The following is a 16,576-nucleotide window of genomic DNA, read 5'->3' as shown; positions in this document are numbered from 1 at the left end:
GTTCTGATATCTTCTCTGGAAGGATGCATTTTTAATGGCCAGTTTTCATGCAGTAGGAATGCTGGTCTATTCAATTACCATAATTTTTTACGCTTTTAAGCTAGAGTTTTTTTCCCCTGTCTTTCCTGATTCCTTACATTTACTTGGCTGCCCTGAGGCTCAGTTTGTTGCCTGCAGCTCATTTCCATGTGTGGTTTGTAGTGCAGCCAAAGCAGGACTGGTGGAATGATGGCTCAGAGAGCTTGAGCTGGGCTATCAGAAGTAATAGTGCTGGGAATGTGGGAATGCTGCTGTAACCCTGCTCTCTCAGCACATCTGTGCTCATTTCATTTCTAAGCTCTTTGCTCACTGGTCTGCTAAAGCCCCATGGAAGATGGATTGTGAGTGCTCTTGTGTATGCATTACTGATCCTGTTTTTTCTGCCTAGTTCTGGTGCGACTTGTTGTGGAGCTGAAGTCAGAACAGTACTTACACTGCATTTTGGGTGAAAGTCAGAAGGAGGTCAGTAAAGATGAGTTCTCTTCCCCTTCCTTCCAGTTTTTCAGAGGCTGGGGAATGAGTGGCCCTGCAAGACTGGGATCACAGAGTCATAGAATGGTTTGGGTTGGAAGAGACCTTAAAAACCATCTAGTTCCAGCCCTCCTGGCATGGGCAGGGACGCCTTCCACTAGACCATGTTCCTTAAAGCACCATCCAGCCTGACCTTGGATGTCCTAATGCCAGCTGTGATGTTGGCAGTGTTAGTGTCTACCATGGAGTTTTTATATTGTTCTCATGATGCCTTGCAGCCATGGGGCTTCACAGTACTTTTATGAAGCTGTGTGGTTTCCTCAGATACTTCTTTTCCTACTTTACTGTTTCAGTTATATGAGGAGCTTTTTCAGCCTGTGCCATGGGCTCTTACTCTCTTTGTTCCTAAGTTTATGATGGTCCCATGGGGTACAAAAAAGGGATGTAGCAAAAGTGCTGAGAAATTAATCTGGTTCATCTGCTCATGTAAGAGGTGGAGGGGAGGAAGTGGAAAAGGAACAACAAGCAAGCAATTCCTTGAATTCATTTGAAGACATTTAAAGACTAAGTGTGGTATTCAGGGTTTTCCTGTGGTTTATCATAAGTGATGAAGAGGACCCATCTTTGGAAAAGATCTTGTTTTGGAAAAGATCTTGTTCTGGAAAATTACGCATCACTGAGAACTTGATGGTTTGGGCGCATTTCTGCCTTCGGACTGTGTCCTCATCACTGAAACATTTTCCATCTCTGTCTCCTCTACAGCTGTGTAAAGCAACTACCATGAGAAGCAGCCTGCCTACATTTTCCCTCTTGGGCAAGCTGGCAGATGCCATCCCAGGCTTTGCTGATATACTGGTAGTAAAGCACAGTGAGTAGTATGTCATGTCCAACTGGAGGGTGGTATTCACAGCCCTCGTACACACGCATGCATGTCGCTATAGGACATGAAATGAGCAACACACACACAATGAAGTCATCAGGGCAAAAAGAGAGAAGTTTATTTTTCTACTTTGGTTGATAGAGATTTTGGACAATTATCATGGATTGGAGGATGAGGTTGCCACCTCTCCAACTACACTGGTCAAACGAAGTCTACTCAAGAGAGGAATGATAAGCAAGAAGGACAGTTAGAATAGCATCATTTTGTTTACATAAAAATCTGTAAAAAACTCCACTACAAAAATGCAAACATCAGAAGGCTGAAAAAGATCAAAGCAACACATGCATACACTCCCCTGTCCTCAGATGAGTTCATGAAGGTCACACAAGAAGCCTGTCTCCAGAAGTCAGTGGCATTCAAGCCTCCTGGGATACAGGTCAGAATCTCAGAACCTTCAGAGGTGGTTATCGTGCTTCTACCGGGCAAAAGGAGCCTCTGTGAACTGTGGTTGTGGGTCTGCCTCACAGGCAACATACTTTTAGGGTTTTTTTTTCCTTGATCTAGTGCTTGGGGGTCCAGTGAGCAAGCTGAACTGTTTGTGGAGGGAGCTGGGATGATGGATCTTCATAAGGTGAACAGTGAGCTCTGCTAGCTGTTTATTACTATACCTCTGCTCAGAGGGACAGATGGTGCTGAGCACATCACCTAATTGTGGCTTTCATTAACCTGCATACACCAGTCTGTCCAGCAGGCTTTTGCAAGTTTTCAAGGGAAATAGGTTGGTGCTTTTAAAATGTCAGTGAATGTTTGCTGTTCCTGTTCCTCATACTAGGTAATGTAGTGGATCATCTGTTGATGGGCTTGATGTACCCAAATGAAGGTATAAAGGCTGCTGTCTGCTACTTGTATGGCAAGCTGTACTCCTCTCCTGTTGGCACAGAACAGCTCTCAGGACACTTTGAAGAAAGGCTCTGTGGTGTCTTCTTGAATACCCTGGGGCGTGCACAGACAAAGGAGCTGCAAATTAATTGTTTGGGTAAGGCATTGATGAGAGAAACTGCAAGGTGCAAGGGAAGGCTTAGAATGAGGAAGAAATCCTTGGCTGGTTTAGATGCTCTGATGTGGGTTGTTCCATAGGAGATCTTTATGCTGCTTGTCCAAAGGTGTCAATCCTTTCTGTTACTCCATAGCAGTGAAGTGGCCCAGACCTGCTGCTGAGCACCCCCAGGCCCCCGTGTTCCCTGATGCCTCACATTTGCTCATCACTGACTAATTTTCAGTCTCTTCAGAGCTTGTGCTATGGCCTGATCATCCCTCAAAGTGTCTGAATGCAAGTACTTTGCATGGGCAGGTGGGTTTTGTAGAGCAGTGGGATGGAGTCTAAAAAATACAGTCTTTAGATGTGGGTCATCATGTTAATTAGATATAGAGCTAATGTGGAAGTGGCACTTTCTTGCAGTTATCCTTCTAACTGTATGTTTCAGCTGTTGCTGGCGAGCACAATTTCAGCCTTTCTGACATTGTTTGTTTGTTTGTAAACCATCCAGGGAATTAATTTTTCTAGAAGGAGGCAAGCAGGAACTGGATTGCTCCTCAGCTTATCTACTCAGCTACTAGAAATAGATTGTGATTCCTTTGAAAGTAGAATTCTGTAGCTCAGACCATACCCCTGTGAATTTGTACTGATGTGTACTGATGATTTTCATCAATACCTGTAGCAGTGATCTATGCTGTTATACTGAGGGGGTTTTTTGGAGTGTGGGTATCCTTTAGCTGAACACAGCTGTTTCTGTAAGAGCCTGTGAAATTAGGAGGGGAAGTTAAATGCCTGTTCTCTAGGAAGTGTTCTAGGGAAAATGTCTTTTTATTCGAGTCACTGACTGCTTGGAGAAGAATGCAGGGCAAGAGCTCTCCCAAGAAACAGTTTAAGGTGTGGTTACTGACAGAAGATAACACAAGTAGAGGGCTCCTGAGATGCATCCATGTACATACATGACTCTGAGAAGGAACAGAGAGCAGATCAGACCAGCAAAAAGTATCAGCAACAAGGGGTTGCAAGACATGGGGGTCCATGGCAGTATCTGGGGTCACAGTAAGAAGAAGCTCTCTAAACTGGAGGTGAGGCCCTCCGAGAGAGGGGAGGAAGTTGGCAAGAAGTCCTAGTCTGTAAATACTCATGTGTTAATATAATCCTCACTGTGCTGTTCAGTATGGTGCTCATTCTTGCTCCCCCTTTTGCAGGTTTGCTCAAGGAGCTGCTGAAATCTGACCATTTTGTATCTATTCTTATGAAAAATTCAAAGACAGAGGAGGAGACTGAGAACCCTGACTTTTTAGAAGGAGAAAATCCACTGCCACTTGTTCTCAAAAAGGTGATTGCTGAAGTAGTAGTGAATTGTTGGTGCATATAAATAATTTGCTGGCCTGTAACGAACCTTTATCTAAGGCACTGTATATATAAAAAAGCAGGGTGTTCTGTTACCAACACCAGCAATAGAGGCTGCACTGAGAATTGGGGATACCTTTACTGGTCACCTTCCTGCATCCTGGAATGTGGAAAATGTTACTCCTGGCCTTAGCTGGTTTTACTCACTTACACTTGAGGTCTGATACAGTACATGCAGCACCAGCATGATTAAGCCTGGGGGCAGAACTATTCTTACTCATGATTTACTCTGTTGTGGTTCTCACGTGCTTTTTTGAGTCTCTTTGGTTCAGTGTTTTATCTTACCTTAGCAAGTTTAATCTGTTAAATAAATGTCAAAAGACAGAACTTATGTTTTAAATTTTAAAAAGTAGAACAAACTGTTTCCTACTCATAGCTGCATAGCTGACTTCCTTTCTCCTTTTGACTTTTGCTTCCCAACAGCTCTTGTTGACCAGAGATGAGATGTTACAGGCAGCAAGTTCTCACTGTATGGCTGCAGTGCTGGTTCACTCTCCTAGCAGATATGCTTCTGCTTTTATCCACGCAGATGTCCCAGGTGAATAAATCCAGTACCATCTTATTATTCATTCCCCAGTATCAAAGCTGCCCCTAGCTGTTTGGTTTAGGAATCAGGCTGGCTCCATGAAATCCTTCAATGGCATAATGTGGTGGTGATTTTATACCAGCTGATTTTAGGAGCAGGAGGGGAGAGAATGTTTGCAACTGAAAGTTTAGAAGCAGGTGTCACTAGGCAGAATGGAGTTTCCACAGAGAGAATTTGGCCAAGTCATTGAGGTCAGGGTCCTCCTTTCAGGACCTTAGATACAAGCCTAAGCAAACTGGGGTTCTGTCTCATTCCACTAAATATTTTAAGTTTGCTCAGATTTTGGTCTAGGATTTCGCTTTAGAACACAGCTATGGGAGATGGTTTATTATTTCTCTGTAATCCCAAAAGACAGAAATACTTACATGATACAAATTCTTTGGGAGATGTAAAAGTCATGAGGAAAAAAAGGTCACTGCATCTGTGGTAAAACTTGCTTTGAGGCTTTTCATTTGTGCCAAAGGCTAGATCCACAGTTCAGCTCCTTCCTACTGAGTTTGTGCTGGGAAGATGCCTGCGCATGGGTTTCTGCTCTCCAGTCACCTCTTTTTGAAGACTGGCATACCCCTGGGCATCTACTCTATTCTCCATTCCTGCCATTTCATAGTGCAGCCGTTTGTTCTCCCTGTGGCTATTGCTGTGTTTCCTGGTTTCCTCCTCCTTCCTCTGCTCTGTTCTAGGAGCAGCTGTGCCATGCTGTGAGCAGTCTGCCTCTTACCAGGGTGACCTTATTTGTGTGTGTGTTTGCAGAGTTCCTCTTTGAGTGTCTCTTGTGCAAAAATGAAATCCTCATCTGGTCAGTGTACTGCTGCTTGCTCCTCCTGACTGAAGAGCGCCTTTTCTTCTCCAAGTGTCACACCGTCTATGGTGAGTCATCAGCCTTTCTGACAGAGTGACTGCAGTAATCCTCTTGCCTCTAGCTGAATTTTAGTGCTTTACACACAATCACAATTTCCAGTCAGGATGGATAAAGGACTGAAAATAAGTACCTATCACACATGCTTGTGATGTCCAATGTAGCTTGAATTTATAGTGTCATGGTCCTAATGAGTTTCTGATAAGCATTAATTCATTATAATAACCAGTTATCATGACTGACAGTCTCTGAGTTAATATGAAGTATTTCTGTGGATATGCCAAGAGTAGATTTAGGAAGAATGGTTAAATTCCTTCTGTTCTTTGGGACTTACCTCCGGCAGTGAAGGTTGAGGTGTTTTATGAGGGAGCTGAGTGAACACTCAACAGTTTTGGACAGTTATTTCTGTCTAGCTTAGAAGAATAATGGTTCAAATCTTTCTTCCTTTTAAAAATGAATTTTGCTTCCATTCTGGAATCTGGAACATTAAAAGCCTCTCTGTGACTTCTCTTGAATGTGTACAGGCATTGAATCTCTGGTGAGGAGTCTCCAAGGTGTTCTGCTGCTGAACAATGTGGAGTTGCACAAACAAGGGCTCCTGCTCTTTACTGAAATACTGAAACGGTAAGGGAGTACCCTGTCACGCTTGCACAGACAGAGTTCGATACCCCAAAATGGAGACTGTGGGGCTTTTGCTTTTTAAGATTTTCTTCCAAGATCAGATATCTACACACAAGACTTTTCGTGTTTTAAAGATGGTGCTTAACAATCTCATCTCCTTTATTCTTGCAAAGAAGGGCTTGATGGTTGTTTGTGAACCTCCCAGCTTGTCCTGTCTGTGCCTGGATCCACCACTATATCTTCTTCCTGCTTCCTTTCCAGTCAGGGAGGTGAAATCTCTTTTCAGCTGTAGACAGAGCAGGAGAGAAGGCCAGGAAGGTCCTGGAGTATATGAGCAGGCCAGTTCCTGCTAAGTGTGCCTCTGTGACAAAACAAAGCATGCAAATTCCATGGCCTCTGGTCTTCTATCATCATCTGAGCTAAATTCATACTGCAAAAACAAATTCTAGGCTGAAATATTAATGTCTTCTGTCACTTTTCCCCTCTTGTTTTCTGCTAAGAATTCATATACACTGGCTTGTTTTTCTCCTGTTTCCTGTTCTTGCCTCTCTGATCTTGTTCCTATCCTGCCATGCTAGTGACAGAGCCTTGTTTTTGCCACTTAGATCCCCCAAGAGAGCCCTTGAGCAGAATTTTGGAAATGTCATAGTCAATTTTGTAGCAAGTGGCAGGGTGAAAAAGAGAAGACAAAGCAGTGCTGGAACAGTGTGGTGATGCCAGTGTGGGATCTGTCAAAAAGACAAACCAGGATGTGGGGAACACTAATTACAGCATTTATGTATGTAAAACAAAGAGAACACTCTGTGCAGTTACTGTCATTTTCTTGCACACCCATTCTGTTTCTCTGAGCTTTGCCTTAGAAATCACATTTTATTTAAAATTATCTCATAGTGGAGAAAGGGATCTTGTGCTGGAACCTCTCATCCTGGTTTTAGCTTGCAGCTGGATTCTCTTGTGTAAGTCAGCCACACATTGAGGTGAGGTCCATGCAGAACGTACTGCTCCCCTTGGCAGTATGTCAGGAATGTTGGGTAGCTCTTCCTGGACTGACCTATGTCTCTCCCAGCATAATCAAAGTGGCAGGTGCAGTTTGGGGCCCAAAGATGAGAGGCTGCAGGAAGCTGCAAGAGTGCTGCCCATCACACTTTCCCCCAGGCCCCAAAGATATCACAGTGGACCATATTGAAAGTGGGTGTGTGTGTCTTGAATGGGTCAGCAATATTCCTCCATCCCTTCCTCCCTGCATGAGTCAGTGAAGATTTTTTTCTTCCTGATGTGTTTTACTTCAGAAGATGAGTGATTAAAGAAAGGAAATACAGAGGATTAACAGAATTACCCAGTGTAAGTAGAAGCAACTTGGAAGTTCAGGGCATCACTTGTGGCTTGGCTCCTGATGCCTGAGTTCCACAAGTCCTTTTCCTTGCCATGCCCACCTCACAGCTTTTTCTCACGGCAGAATGTGAGGTGGCTGCAAAGCTGGGTTCCATCCCACTGAGTGACTAAAAAGGATGGTTCTTCATCTGTTCCCTTTTTGCCATGTAACTGAGCTACTAGTGTAATTTCTACTGAAGTTCACTTTGGTTTCCCATTTCTGCATGAGAGCATGTGCTCCTGGCTTGCTTTAGTCAGGTACGACTGTGAAAATGGAATAACAGGGAATACTTTTGGCTCCCAAATCTGGCTTCTGTCATGCTGTGCTGCTTTTCTTGCTTCACTTTGGAGGCAATCTCTGGCAGGCTGTTAGTGCCTTTTGTCTGTATGTAGCTGCCTGTCACCCCCCTGCCCTCTCAACTGAACCTGACTTGCCAGAGCCAAATGAGCACAGTCTGCCATTTACACAGCTCTGTCCAGTAATGGGATTAATGGCCTGTTGTTCTTCCATGCTCTCATGCTGAATGCTCAAAGGTGTTGGGTCATGTATGACCAAAATGCTCACTATAGAGAAGGATTGTCAAAACAGTTGGATTGTGTTTATTTTCCTGATTACTTTACAGGTTTGTGAAGGTTCCTGTCCTGGCAGCATCTGCATTAGGAGTGCAGTGAGAGAAGCTACTCTTATGGTATTATTCTTATTCTAGGATGGTGATGTTTGCTGGAATACTTAAAAATATAAGTTGCTAGATGAACTCACAAATGCCAGAGCAGATGGCCTGAGCATAAAGTCCTAGGTACAGAGATATATTTTGCAAAGCTTGTTTTTCCTGTGCTTTTCATGTCAGTGTTCTGGAGTAGTCACACAGTTATCCATGCTGTAGGTATTTTATCATGGTAGTGCTTCAGACTGGCTGAAATTTCCTCTTTATAGCAAACCCTCTACCTGCTCAAGTCTGAGAGTAACTCCTCGAGAGCAACTGGCTCTCAATACTGAAAAATGTGGCTGCAATCTCATGGCTCAGCTGTCCATTTGCTGAAATGAGAGAAGGGCAGTACAGTTACCTAACTCTGACAACATTCTTCTTGCTTACTTTGTTTCATCTTCACAGGCAACCAGTGGAAATAAAATTATTTACAAACCGAGGTGTGTGTATAGAAGCCATTAACGTTTTGATGGAGACAGTGAACTGCCCAGTGCTGGACGTGGCGGTGGAGGCTGTGAAAGCTGTGGGAGCTTTCCTGAGGTAGGCAGGAATGTATTTGCAGACTTTTCTTCAGATACATCTGTTGATACCATCTTGAGATTTGCAGTTCCCCTGTGGCTGTGTGGGTGAACGTGCTCTGCAGTGGGACTTGTGGCTGAGGCAGGAGTGGGTGTAGCAGAGCCAGCTTCCCACCCACCTCAGGAAAGCTGCCAGAGCAATGAAGCTGTGGCAGGCAGCAAGTCAGTGCAGCAAGGACCTGGTGTTCCAGGCAGGCTTGTACAGCAGCTACTGTGGTTTTGTCACTCTGTGCCCCATCCAGATTGATAAGAATAATAAACATAAGATTCTGGACAGTCATGGGCTTCCTGACTGTAGTGGGAGCAGAGAGAGCACTGAGGGTGTGTTTGGGCTTATGTGTGGGTGCAGGCACTATTCAGATATTCTGAGCTTACTCTGCTCTGCTGGAGAGAAGTGGCAGTGGCATATTTCCATCAGAAGAGCAGTTATTTCTGATGGTGTTGCCTTCCTAGTGGAATGTCCCCAGCAGGGACTGGGTATCTTGCCTTTCTCTTCACTTTTTAAGGAAGGACCATCTGAGCTCCCCTCCAGTCCCATTTGAGGAGCTGCAGAAGCTTTTGGAGGCAGTGCTGAAGCGATGTGCCGACCTTTCCCCATCACAGAGTAGTAAGAGGCATGCAGTAAGTCAAAAGTTGTTGCTTGTTGGTAGGACCAAGCAGGACAGGGATGATCTTCCTAAGACACTATGTGGATGTTTTATATATGTTCCATGCCCTCACTTAAATCCCCCCTGGCTGTTTGGTTCTCTTCAAACCAGAATTTGGTTTGAAGACAACCAAATTCTTCTTCAATAGAGAATTGAAAAGATCAATTCTTTTGATCCTCTTGCCTCGAGATGGTGCCAGACTTTGAAGCAGATGAAGATGGTTGCAGGTGAATGTTTTCTTTCTAAATCAGTGTTCTGTGGGACCCCACTTGAGCATGCTACTCTCTTTGTGTCCAAAGTCATTTGAACTTCCCCTTCTTTCCATTGCCACCTTGTAGGCTGCATTGGTCAATCTATTTTTTCAGCAATGAACAATTGTTCTACATTCAGTTCAGGAGTATCATCATATACGCACTGTGATCCCTCAGCAAGGGAGTTAGCCACTATTTGAACTAGAAATCCTTTCCTATTCCTGGCGTCCATAGTTAGTGTGATGTGCTGCCGGGTCCTCTGCACCTCTGAGAGAAGCCCCAGGTACAGATGGCTAATGAAAAGACTAGGGCTGAGCCTTCTTGCTGTAGGCTTAGAGCCATGTAGGTTTAGATTGCATGCCAGTAGTGACAAGAGCACCTCAGTGCTCAAAGGAATAGCAAAACTCCAAATTCTTGATGAACGATTTTTAGACCCAAGTTCTGTGGTACCAGATATTGGCCTTCTCTGCCTGAGGAAGGCAGAAGTGCTTTCTGTCCCATAGGCAGATGTTGGTCAGTCAGTTTGCACACACAAAGATCTAGGTGTCCCCTTTCAGAATTAGGGGCTTCACAGGAAGGAAATTAGACAGATAGTGAGGATATCCAGGCTGTGTTTAAAAGGAGAAAAGGAGAAATGATGATACCTCTGCCAAGGTATCTCAGCATGAAATGGAGAAGGAGTTCTGAACTGCCAGGCACCAGTGTGTAGCTGTGCCCTCCTCTGGTATTATGGAGAAGGTCACACAACAGGTTAAGACTTAAAGGCAGATTTTGACTTCCAAGTTGTTCCCAATTTGGGCAAATGATTAACTCTGATGCTTCAGTTGGCTTCATGCTTTGCTCAGTGGGATGCTGTGTGGGAACAAGAATTAGTACATGGACAGCTGCTTAAAACTCTGAGCCAAAGTAGGAGAACTTCTAAGATTTCATTGCTACGCAAGGAGAAGAACTATTCTGTGTTGTCTGAAGAGTATTTGGAAGAAAAAAAATTTTAAAAATATGAAGTTTTCTCAGAAGGGTTTAAAGCTCCATTAGCTGAAATGCTTAAAACTCAGGTCAAATCATAGTAATAGAGACTCTAAAGACAGGGCAGTGCAGAATTAGTAGTTCTGTAACTCTGTCCTCCCTAGGAAGAGCACACAAGCTGTTTAACTCTGCCCTCTCTGGGGAAAGCACAGTAGTAAAAAAATTGTTGTGTGAAGGAGTGAAGTGAAATCTGTTGTTCCTCCTGCTGCTGGGGTCAGAGGAGAAAGCTATTTTTTTCTAGAAGTAGACATAAGATTTTAAAGACTTCTCTCCTTTAACAGGGCGATCTCCTATTCTCAGTGTCTCAGAGTCACCCAGCAAACAGAAATCTTGGTAGAGTTCCTCAGAGACAGGGTCAGTTCTTGCTCAATACCCTGGAAAGTTTCAGAAATGCTTGCAGGTGAGGACAAGTCAGGAAGGTGTATGGGTGGGTGGTGTGTGTCCATGTCTGTCCATTCTTCTGTCCTTGCAACTATGTTCCTCTACCCAGCCCCACCACAGAAATCACAGGCGAGAGTTCAGTGCATGGCACTGATCAGTGAAACAGCAGAGTGAAGGGAATGTATTAATAGTGAAAATTTTGTGAGACCTGGATATGTCTCCCATGAAATTTGCCTGGGACCTATCAGTTTATTCAGTGTCTTTGGGCTTTGAGGGACTGCTTGAAAATTCACCAAAACTGCTAATAATGTAAGAACTATTGGAAGGTATGTGTGAAACCAGATTCCTGTGCTATGTGGTTTCACTGCCAGAGGGGATTAAGCATTTAACAAATGTGTATCTGCTCCAGATGCTGGCCTTGGATTTGCTCGTGCCTGTGACCTGTTACTGAAAATAGGTTTACAGGCGCCAGCTTTACCTCTTTTGCTGGATCAGAGCACCATTTGGCACCCTTAGCTGCACAGCAGACAGTGGTAAATCAGTTTCTGTATGAATCAGGATGAATCAGGATCAGTTTTTAAGGTGGTATGGCCAAATTAGTTTTTGCCTTGCATCACTTGGGTTGGCTGAGATAATTCAGTCAGAAGCAGGCATGCCTTTCTGCACTGACCCAGAGTCTTGGGATGGTGTTAGAGGGCACTCAAGTTCTGTCATGGATTTTATATCAGCTAAATGGTCCCTTGGCTGATTTTCACAAGGTTTGCTATGTTGTGCATCAGGCACTCTGGTATGGCTGAAAACCAGTCTTGCCACACCAGAGCTTCCCACAGCAGAGACTTTCTTCACAGAAATGAAGTCTTCCTTTCCCAACATGTACTGTTGTGCAACTTTGATGACTTTTAAAAACTTCACTCAAGAGGTAACTGAGTGTGCTTGCCAGATTCCTGTTTCCAACCCAATGAGTGTTTTATGGTCCTTTGTGGTGAAATCGTGATTAAAACATAGTATCTGCTGTCTTCCTTTACAGAGTGGGGAGGTTTCCTCTTTCCTCTGTCATGCACTGTATGTTTGTAGGTTAGCAATGGAATTCCAGGGTGACTCCATGGCCCAGGAGAATGCTTTCACTGCCCCCAACTCTGAGAGCAAAGACACACTAAGCAACTTCTCAGAGTTCCTGTTGAGGATTTGTGACAGCCTCTGCATCCCCATGGTTATGGTAGGATTTATTTTGAACTTGGTCTATTCCATGGGTACCTGGAAAGGTGCTTTCAAGCACCAAGAGTGAGTTGCATAAATGTTTTTATTTTTTGGCAAGAGGGCACATCAACTAAACCGAGAACAACTGTGGCATTTGCCACTTTTCCACAGCCAGATATTGAATTATACAGTTCATGCAAAAGGTAGTGTATGCTCTCATAGGGTACAGAAATTCATAAATTTTCCATATAGATGTCAGTGTCTTTCTTCAGGTTGTGCACTTCCATAACGTACCTACCATGCTGTGGGATCCACTGCAGCTCCAGATGTGTCAGAAAATGAAGGGTGCCTGAACTGTTGTTTCCCCTTCTGCCACTTTTTCAAAACTTGCCTGTGTCCCAGAAAGCAGCCATTGTTTGCACCTGCAATTTCATTTCTATGCTTCTTCCCAGAAGCTACTGGTAAGGCTGCCCAGCAAGGGCAGTATTAAGCATTGTGCTTCAATAAGGCCTGTGACATGATTTAAAAAGTGGAGAGCTGTGGAGACTTATGAGTGCTTTAGTGCTCTGTACAGGCCTGTCCCTAAGACACTTCAAGCAGAATTGTCAAACACTGGGACTTTTGTTGTGGTTCCTAATGTTTAGTAAAGTTTGCTTGTGCTTTGTGACAGGTACAGTTGTGCAGTTGTTAGGAGCTTGGAGATGTTTTGGTTGGTGTTTTCTTAATGGATCTCTTGGTAGGCAGCTGCAGTGGCACTGCTGTTCTCCTCCCTGACAGGAGGGTGCAGTCTATGTCCAGTTTGGCAAAGCTGGAGTCAGTGTGCTGTTTCTTGCTCATTGAACTTGGGTAAAAATCAATGGACTGTGAGAAAATTGTCCTGTGACCTTCAACAAGAGTGAGTTGAGTCATTCTGTTCTGAACAGTTTGGGGCTGGACTCTGTAGAGAGCTCAAATAGCTGTGTTTGCCACTGCTCTGTGAAATGCACAAGCAGAGGTGTTAAGTGCGGCCGAAGTCACCTGTGCTTAAACATATGTCCTCTGTTGTATAGGAGAATTCTCCATCTGACCTGTAAGAGCAATAAATCCCAGGGCAATGTGGGCAGTAATGTCAGTCACTGTGCGTTAAGGCCTAACTGATTGCCTGCTGGAATCCAGAAGAAGTTTCTTGTCTGGTGTGATGTCTAGCAGAGTTACCAGCACGGCTCATAGCGCTGGCAGGGGGGAGTGTTAGTTGCGTTCAAAGTGCTCTCTGAGCCTGCTCTGCTGCCAGGCATTTTGGTAAAAGAGCTGCTACTCTATTTGCTTGGATTTAGAAACCTGACTTTCTGGGCAGGCAGGAAGAAAGCTGCTGCCTTCAGTGTTTGTAGCATCTTGTGCACCTAATCTGTTTGTCTTTCCACAGAGCAATCTGGAAAGGGCTGTCAGCCCATCAGTGACAGAGGTTTTCATCTCAACACTCAATACCCTCTTCACAGTGGTGCCAAGCATGCGGAATAAGTTCTCCAAGAAGCTGGGTATGAGGGTATTGTGGGACATGTTCTCTGTGCTCTAAACTGGTGGAACTTGCCACCACTGCATATTACTGAGGCAATGAGCCTAACACTGAGACTTTACATGGAGGATTCTATTCTATTATGTGGAGGATTCTATTACATGTTTATATGAATAAAAATAGAATGCATAGTCATGTTCAGCAGGATGGAAAAGTTATTTGGTCTAGCAATGATGATGGGACAGGTTTTATTTTGTATAAGAATGTTGTGTCAGCTTTTTCCTTCCCTCTGGAATAATTCAGAATTGAATTGGCTGTTCCTGTAGACAGGGATTATGCTGGAATTGTTGGGGGGATTTTACTATGTAGAAATCATCGTTTAGTCTATGTATGCCTTTTTCTTCACACATCAGAGAGGTGATGTAGATAATTCCTCTGTTCTAAACATGTGAAACTGTCAAATCTTCACTTCTCCTCCTAAGAAAACAAGTGAATCTCAGATACTCCTCTCACACCCAAACCTGGAGTAGTTTACTTTCTGAGAGAAAGCCTAATATATGTATTCTTACTGAAATGGCCTGCCCTCTTCACCAGTCTTGTATGGAGATGTGTGGGGCTGGGTGATTGTGGAACCTGCCTACTCTTTTTCTTACTTATTGTACATGTTCTGTGCTCCTTTGACATTTCTGTCTTGCTTTCTGTCTAGCATCCTCATCCTTCATCCGACTCACACTGGAGCTGAAGGCCAGATTTTGCTCTGTACAGAGGTATTGTGACGTGTGCATTGTAAGTGAGCAAATTTCCAGATGGGAAAGCAGATCATGCCTTATCTAATACACCTGATTAGGCAAGATGAGCAGCTGAAAGACTCAAGAATGGTTGTGTCTTACTGAAAAATGTAAATGGTTTCTGACAATGGAAGAGCTTGATGTGGGAGAAGGGAGAAGCAGTTTGGTAGGGGGCAGATGGATTTACACAGCATTCTGAGAATTCTGTGCTCTGTCGTGAGTTGCACAGATAAAGTGGCCTGACTTTGGAGTAGTCAGATCAGTGGGTGTTCTGAAGAGAAGTACAAGTAGCATCAGTTCCATCTGAGCTCTGCCTTCCTAGGCATATATTACCGCTGTTGTTGTTCTTCATGTTCTGATAAAGTATTAGAAATGGGGGGAGGAGGATGACTTCAGTAGCAGGCATTGCAAAGGATCTCCTGTAGTAGAGGCTATGATTTCTCGGTTGAGGAGTATATGGGGAGACTCTCTGTGGGTCTGCAGAGATGTTTTACCTCCTCGTTCCTGTGACTGTACCTCATTATAAAAGTAAACAAAACACACAGCACTCCTAGTCCAGTTTACTAGTGTGGAACTTTGAGTGGGGACATTTGTGGCTGTGAATGGTGTGTGGTGGGAGTGATCTAGGTCTCTGAATAGAGCACTGCACTGTGCCAAGGATGGTGTGTTACAGATGTCTGGTTGTGTCCTGTTGTGCAAGGAATTGGTTGGAAAGAGAAATACCTGGAAATAGCTGTTCTTACCCTTTTAGTTAATATTTTGGCATCCTTCAGTGTTCATCCCTGGCAATGTTATTGCTAAAAAATCTGTGTTGTTTGCCAGTGGAATCATGTATTTTGAGCTACCTTTAAACACCTCCCATTCTCTGCAGTGTTAGGGGTCCTGTCCTTTTAGAACTCTCTGTGTAGACAAGGTGTGATGGTTGTGAGAGTACCCCGCTGTGTTCACATTGGCCCAAGGTATGAACATGTTCACTGTTGTCACTGCACACAGCCACCACATCTGTGAGCTGACAGTCCATTGGGAACTCATCATTTTCCAGGAAGCCTAGGCTGGCTCCTAGAGTCTTCTTGTGATAGGGCAGGTGCTTGTATGTGACCATTCAGTAAAATGATGTTCTGTCAGACTGTGTGTGATATCAGAAGTAGGAAGGAAGAGGATATTTCTAGCCTTCTTTACTGTCTCTTTCTGCTCTTCTTCACAGTAATCCTGTCCTGAATCACACCTGTTCCAGCTTCCTCTGCAGCTTATGCCTGAACCTTTACTCAGCCACAGAGGAGAGAAGAACTTCTTCTCGGGAAGGCAAGTTTGGGGAAAGAGAAAGATTGCTTCATTTAGTTTGAGGCCCTGCCACCCTCTGTTTAGGCAACAGGTGAAAAAAAAATTTAGAAAAGGACAAATGAGAAGGGAAAGGAGGACACACATAGCTTGACTGAGGGATTTTTTTCCCCAGCTTGTTTTTAAGCTGGTCCAGCAAGGACCAGCACAGAAAACACTCAGAAAATGCCTTTTGAAGAGTTTGGAACCCTACCTGAAAGAATGCATTTCATCTGCCTATAGTTTTGTTTACGTGGGGGCATTTATTAGCACAGCTGTGCATGCTTAATTGAAACAAAATTACTTGCCACATAGTCATATCTGCAGATCAAGGTAATTTTTTCCCTCTGGCATACTCTATGAAGCTTTCCTGTCCATACTGTAACTTTCCATAATAGGTAAGTCCCAAACAAATGAGATGAAAGTTTCTACATCAGAAAAGCCACTTTTCCCATTAGCAGTGGTTGGTCACCATACAGGCAGTATCAGCAAAGGGCTCAGAATCTCAGACTCAGAAGTGTTTTTTTCATCCATAAAGCCAGCTCTGTTTAAACAGGCCTCACACCACTACTGATGCTGAATCATAGAGGTATGCTTGATGTATGCAGACTGTGGAGTTGTTCCATAGACATTGCTCATCATTTCTTGCCTTCTTATATTTTTATTTCTAGAGAAAGAGATGTCTGAGCTCCTGCAGAAGGGTCTGCCTCAGTTAAATTACACCATTGCTGAAAGCCTTCTCCTCCTGTCTGAAACCCCTGAGCCTTTCTCTTTGGATCACTCTCTTTGCAGCCACCAGCAGTGTTTCATACTACTCTTATACTTTGCCTACACCTTTGGGGACAGGTGAGCCAAAAGTACACAATGCAAGTGGGTTTGTGGCCATTACATATCATGTATTGATAGGAAAAGCATATCTATT

The 16,576-nt window shown here is 43.9% G+C and overlaps 1 protein-coding gene across 1 annotated transcript in view; it reads left to right on the top strand.

Moving 5' to 3' along the window:
* Positions 1-16,576, top strand: part of MEI1 (meiotic double-stranded break formation protein 1) — a 38,476-nt gene that overhangs the window by 4,348 nt on the left and 17,552 nt on the right. Inside the window, 16 exon segments of the mRNA XM_066183596.1 lie at positions 428-501; positions 1,273-1,378; positions 2,223-2,426; positions 3,632-3,762; positions 4,260-4,374; positions 5,173-5,289; positions 5,803-5,902; positions 8,383-8,517; positions 9,062-9,176; positions 10,761-10,879; positions 11,935-12,076; positions 13,460-13,571; positions 14,256-14,321; positions 14,766-14,865; positions 15,542-15,639; positions 16,326-16,500. Coding sequence (XP_066039693.1) covers positions 428-501; positions 1,273-1,378; positions 2,223-2,426; positions 3,632-3,762; positions 4,260-4,374; positions 5,173-5,289; positions 5,803-5,902; positions 8,383-8,517; positions 9,062-9,176; positions 10,761-10,879; positions 11,935-12,076; positions 13,460-13,571; positions 14,256-14,321; positions 14,766-14,865; positions 15,542-15,639; positions 16,326-16,500 — 1,909 coding nt within the window.

This window comes from Chamaea fasciata, unplaced genomic scaffold, assembly GCF_029207755.1.
Source record: "Chamaea fasciata isolate MVZ Bird 193981 ecotype frontalis unplaced genomic scaffold, bChaFas1.0.hap1 SCAF_5, whole genome shotgun sequence".
Lineage (NCBI taxonomy): Eukaryota > Metazoa > Chordata > Aves > Passeriformes > Sylviidae > Chamaea > Chamaea fasciata.
The sequence above is the reverse complement of the archived record's forward strand: the minus strand, read 5'-3'. Positions and strand labels throughout refer to the sequence as shown.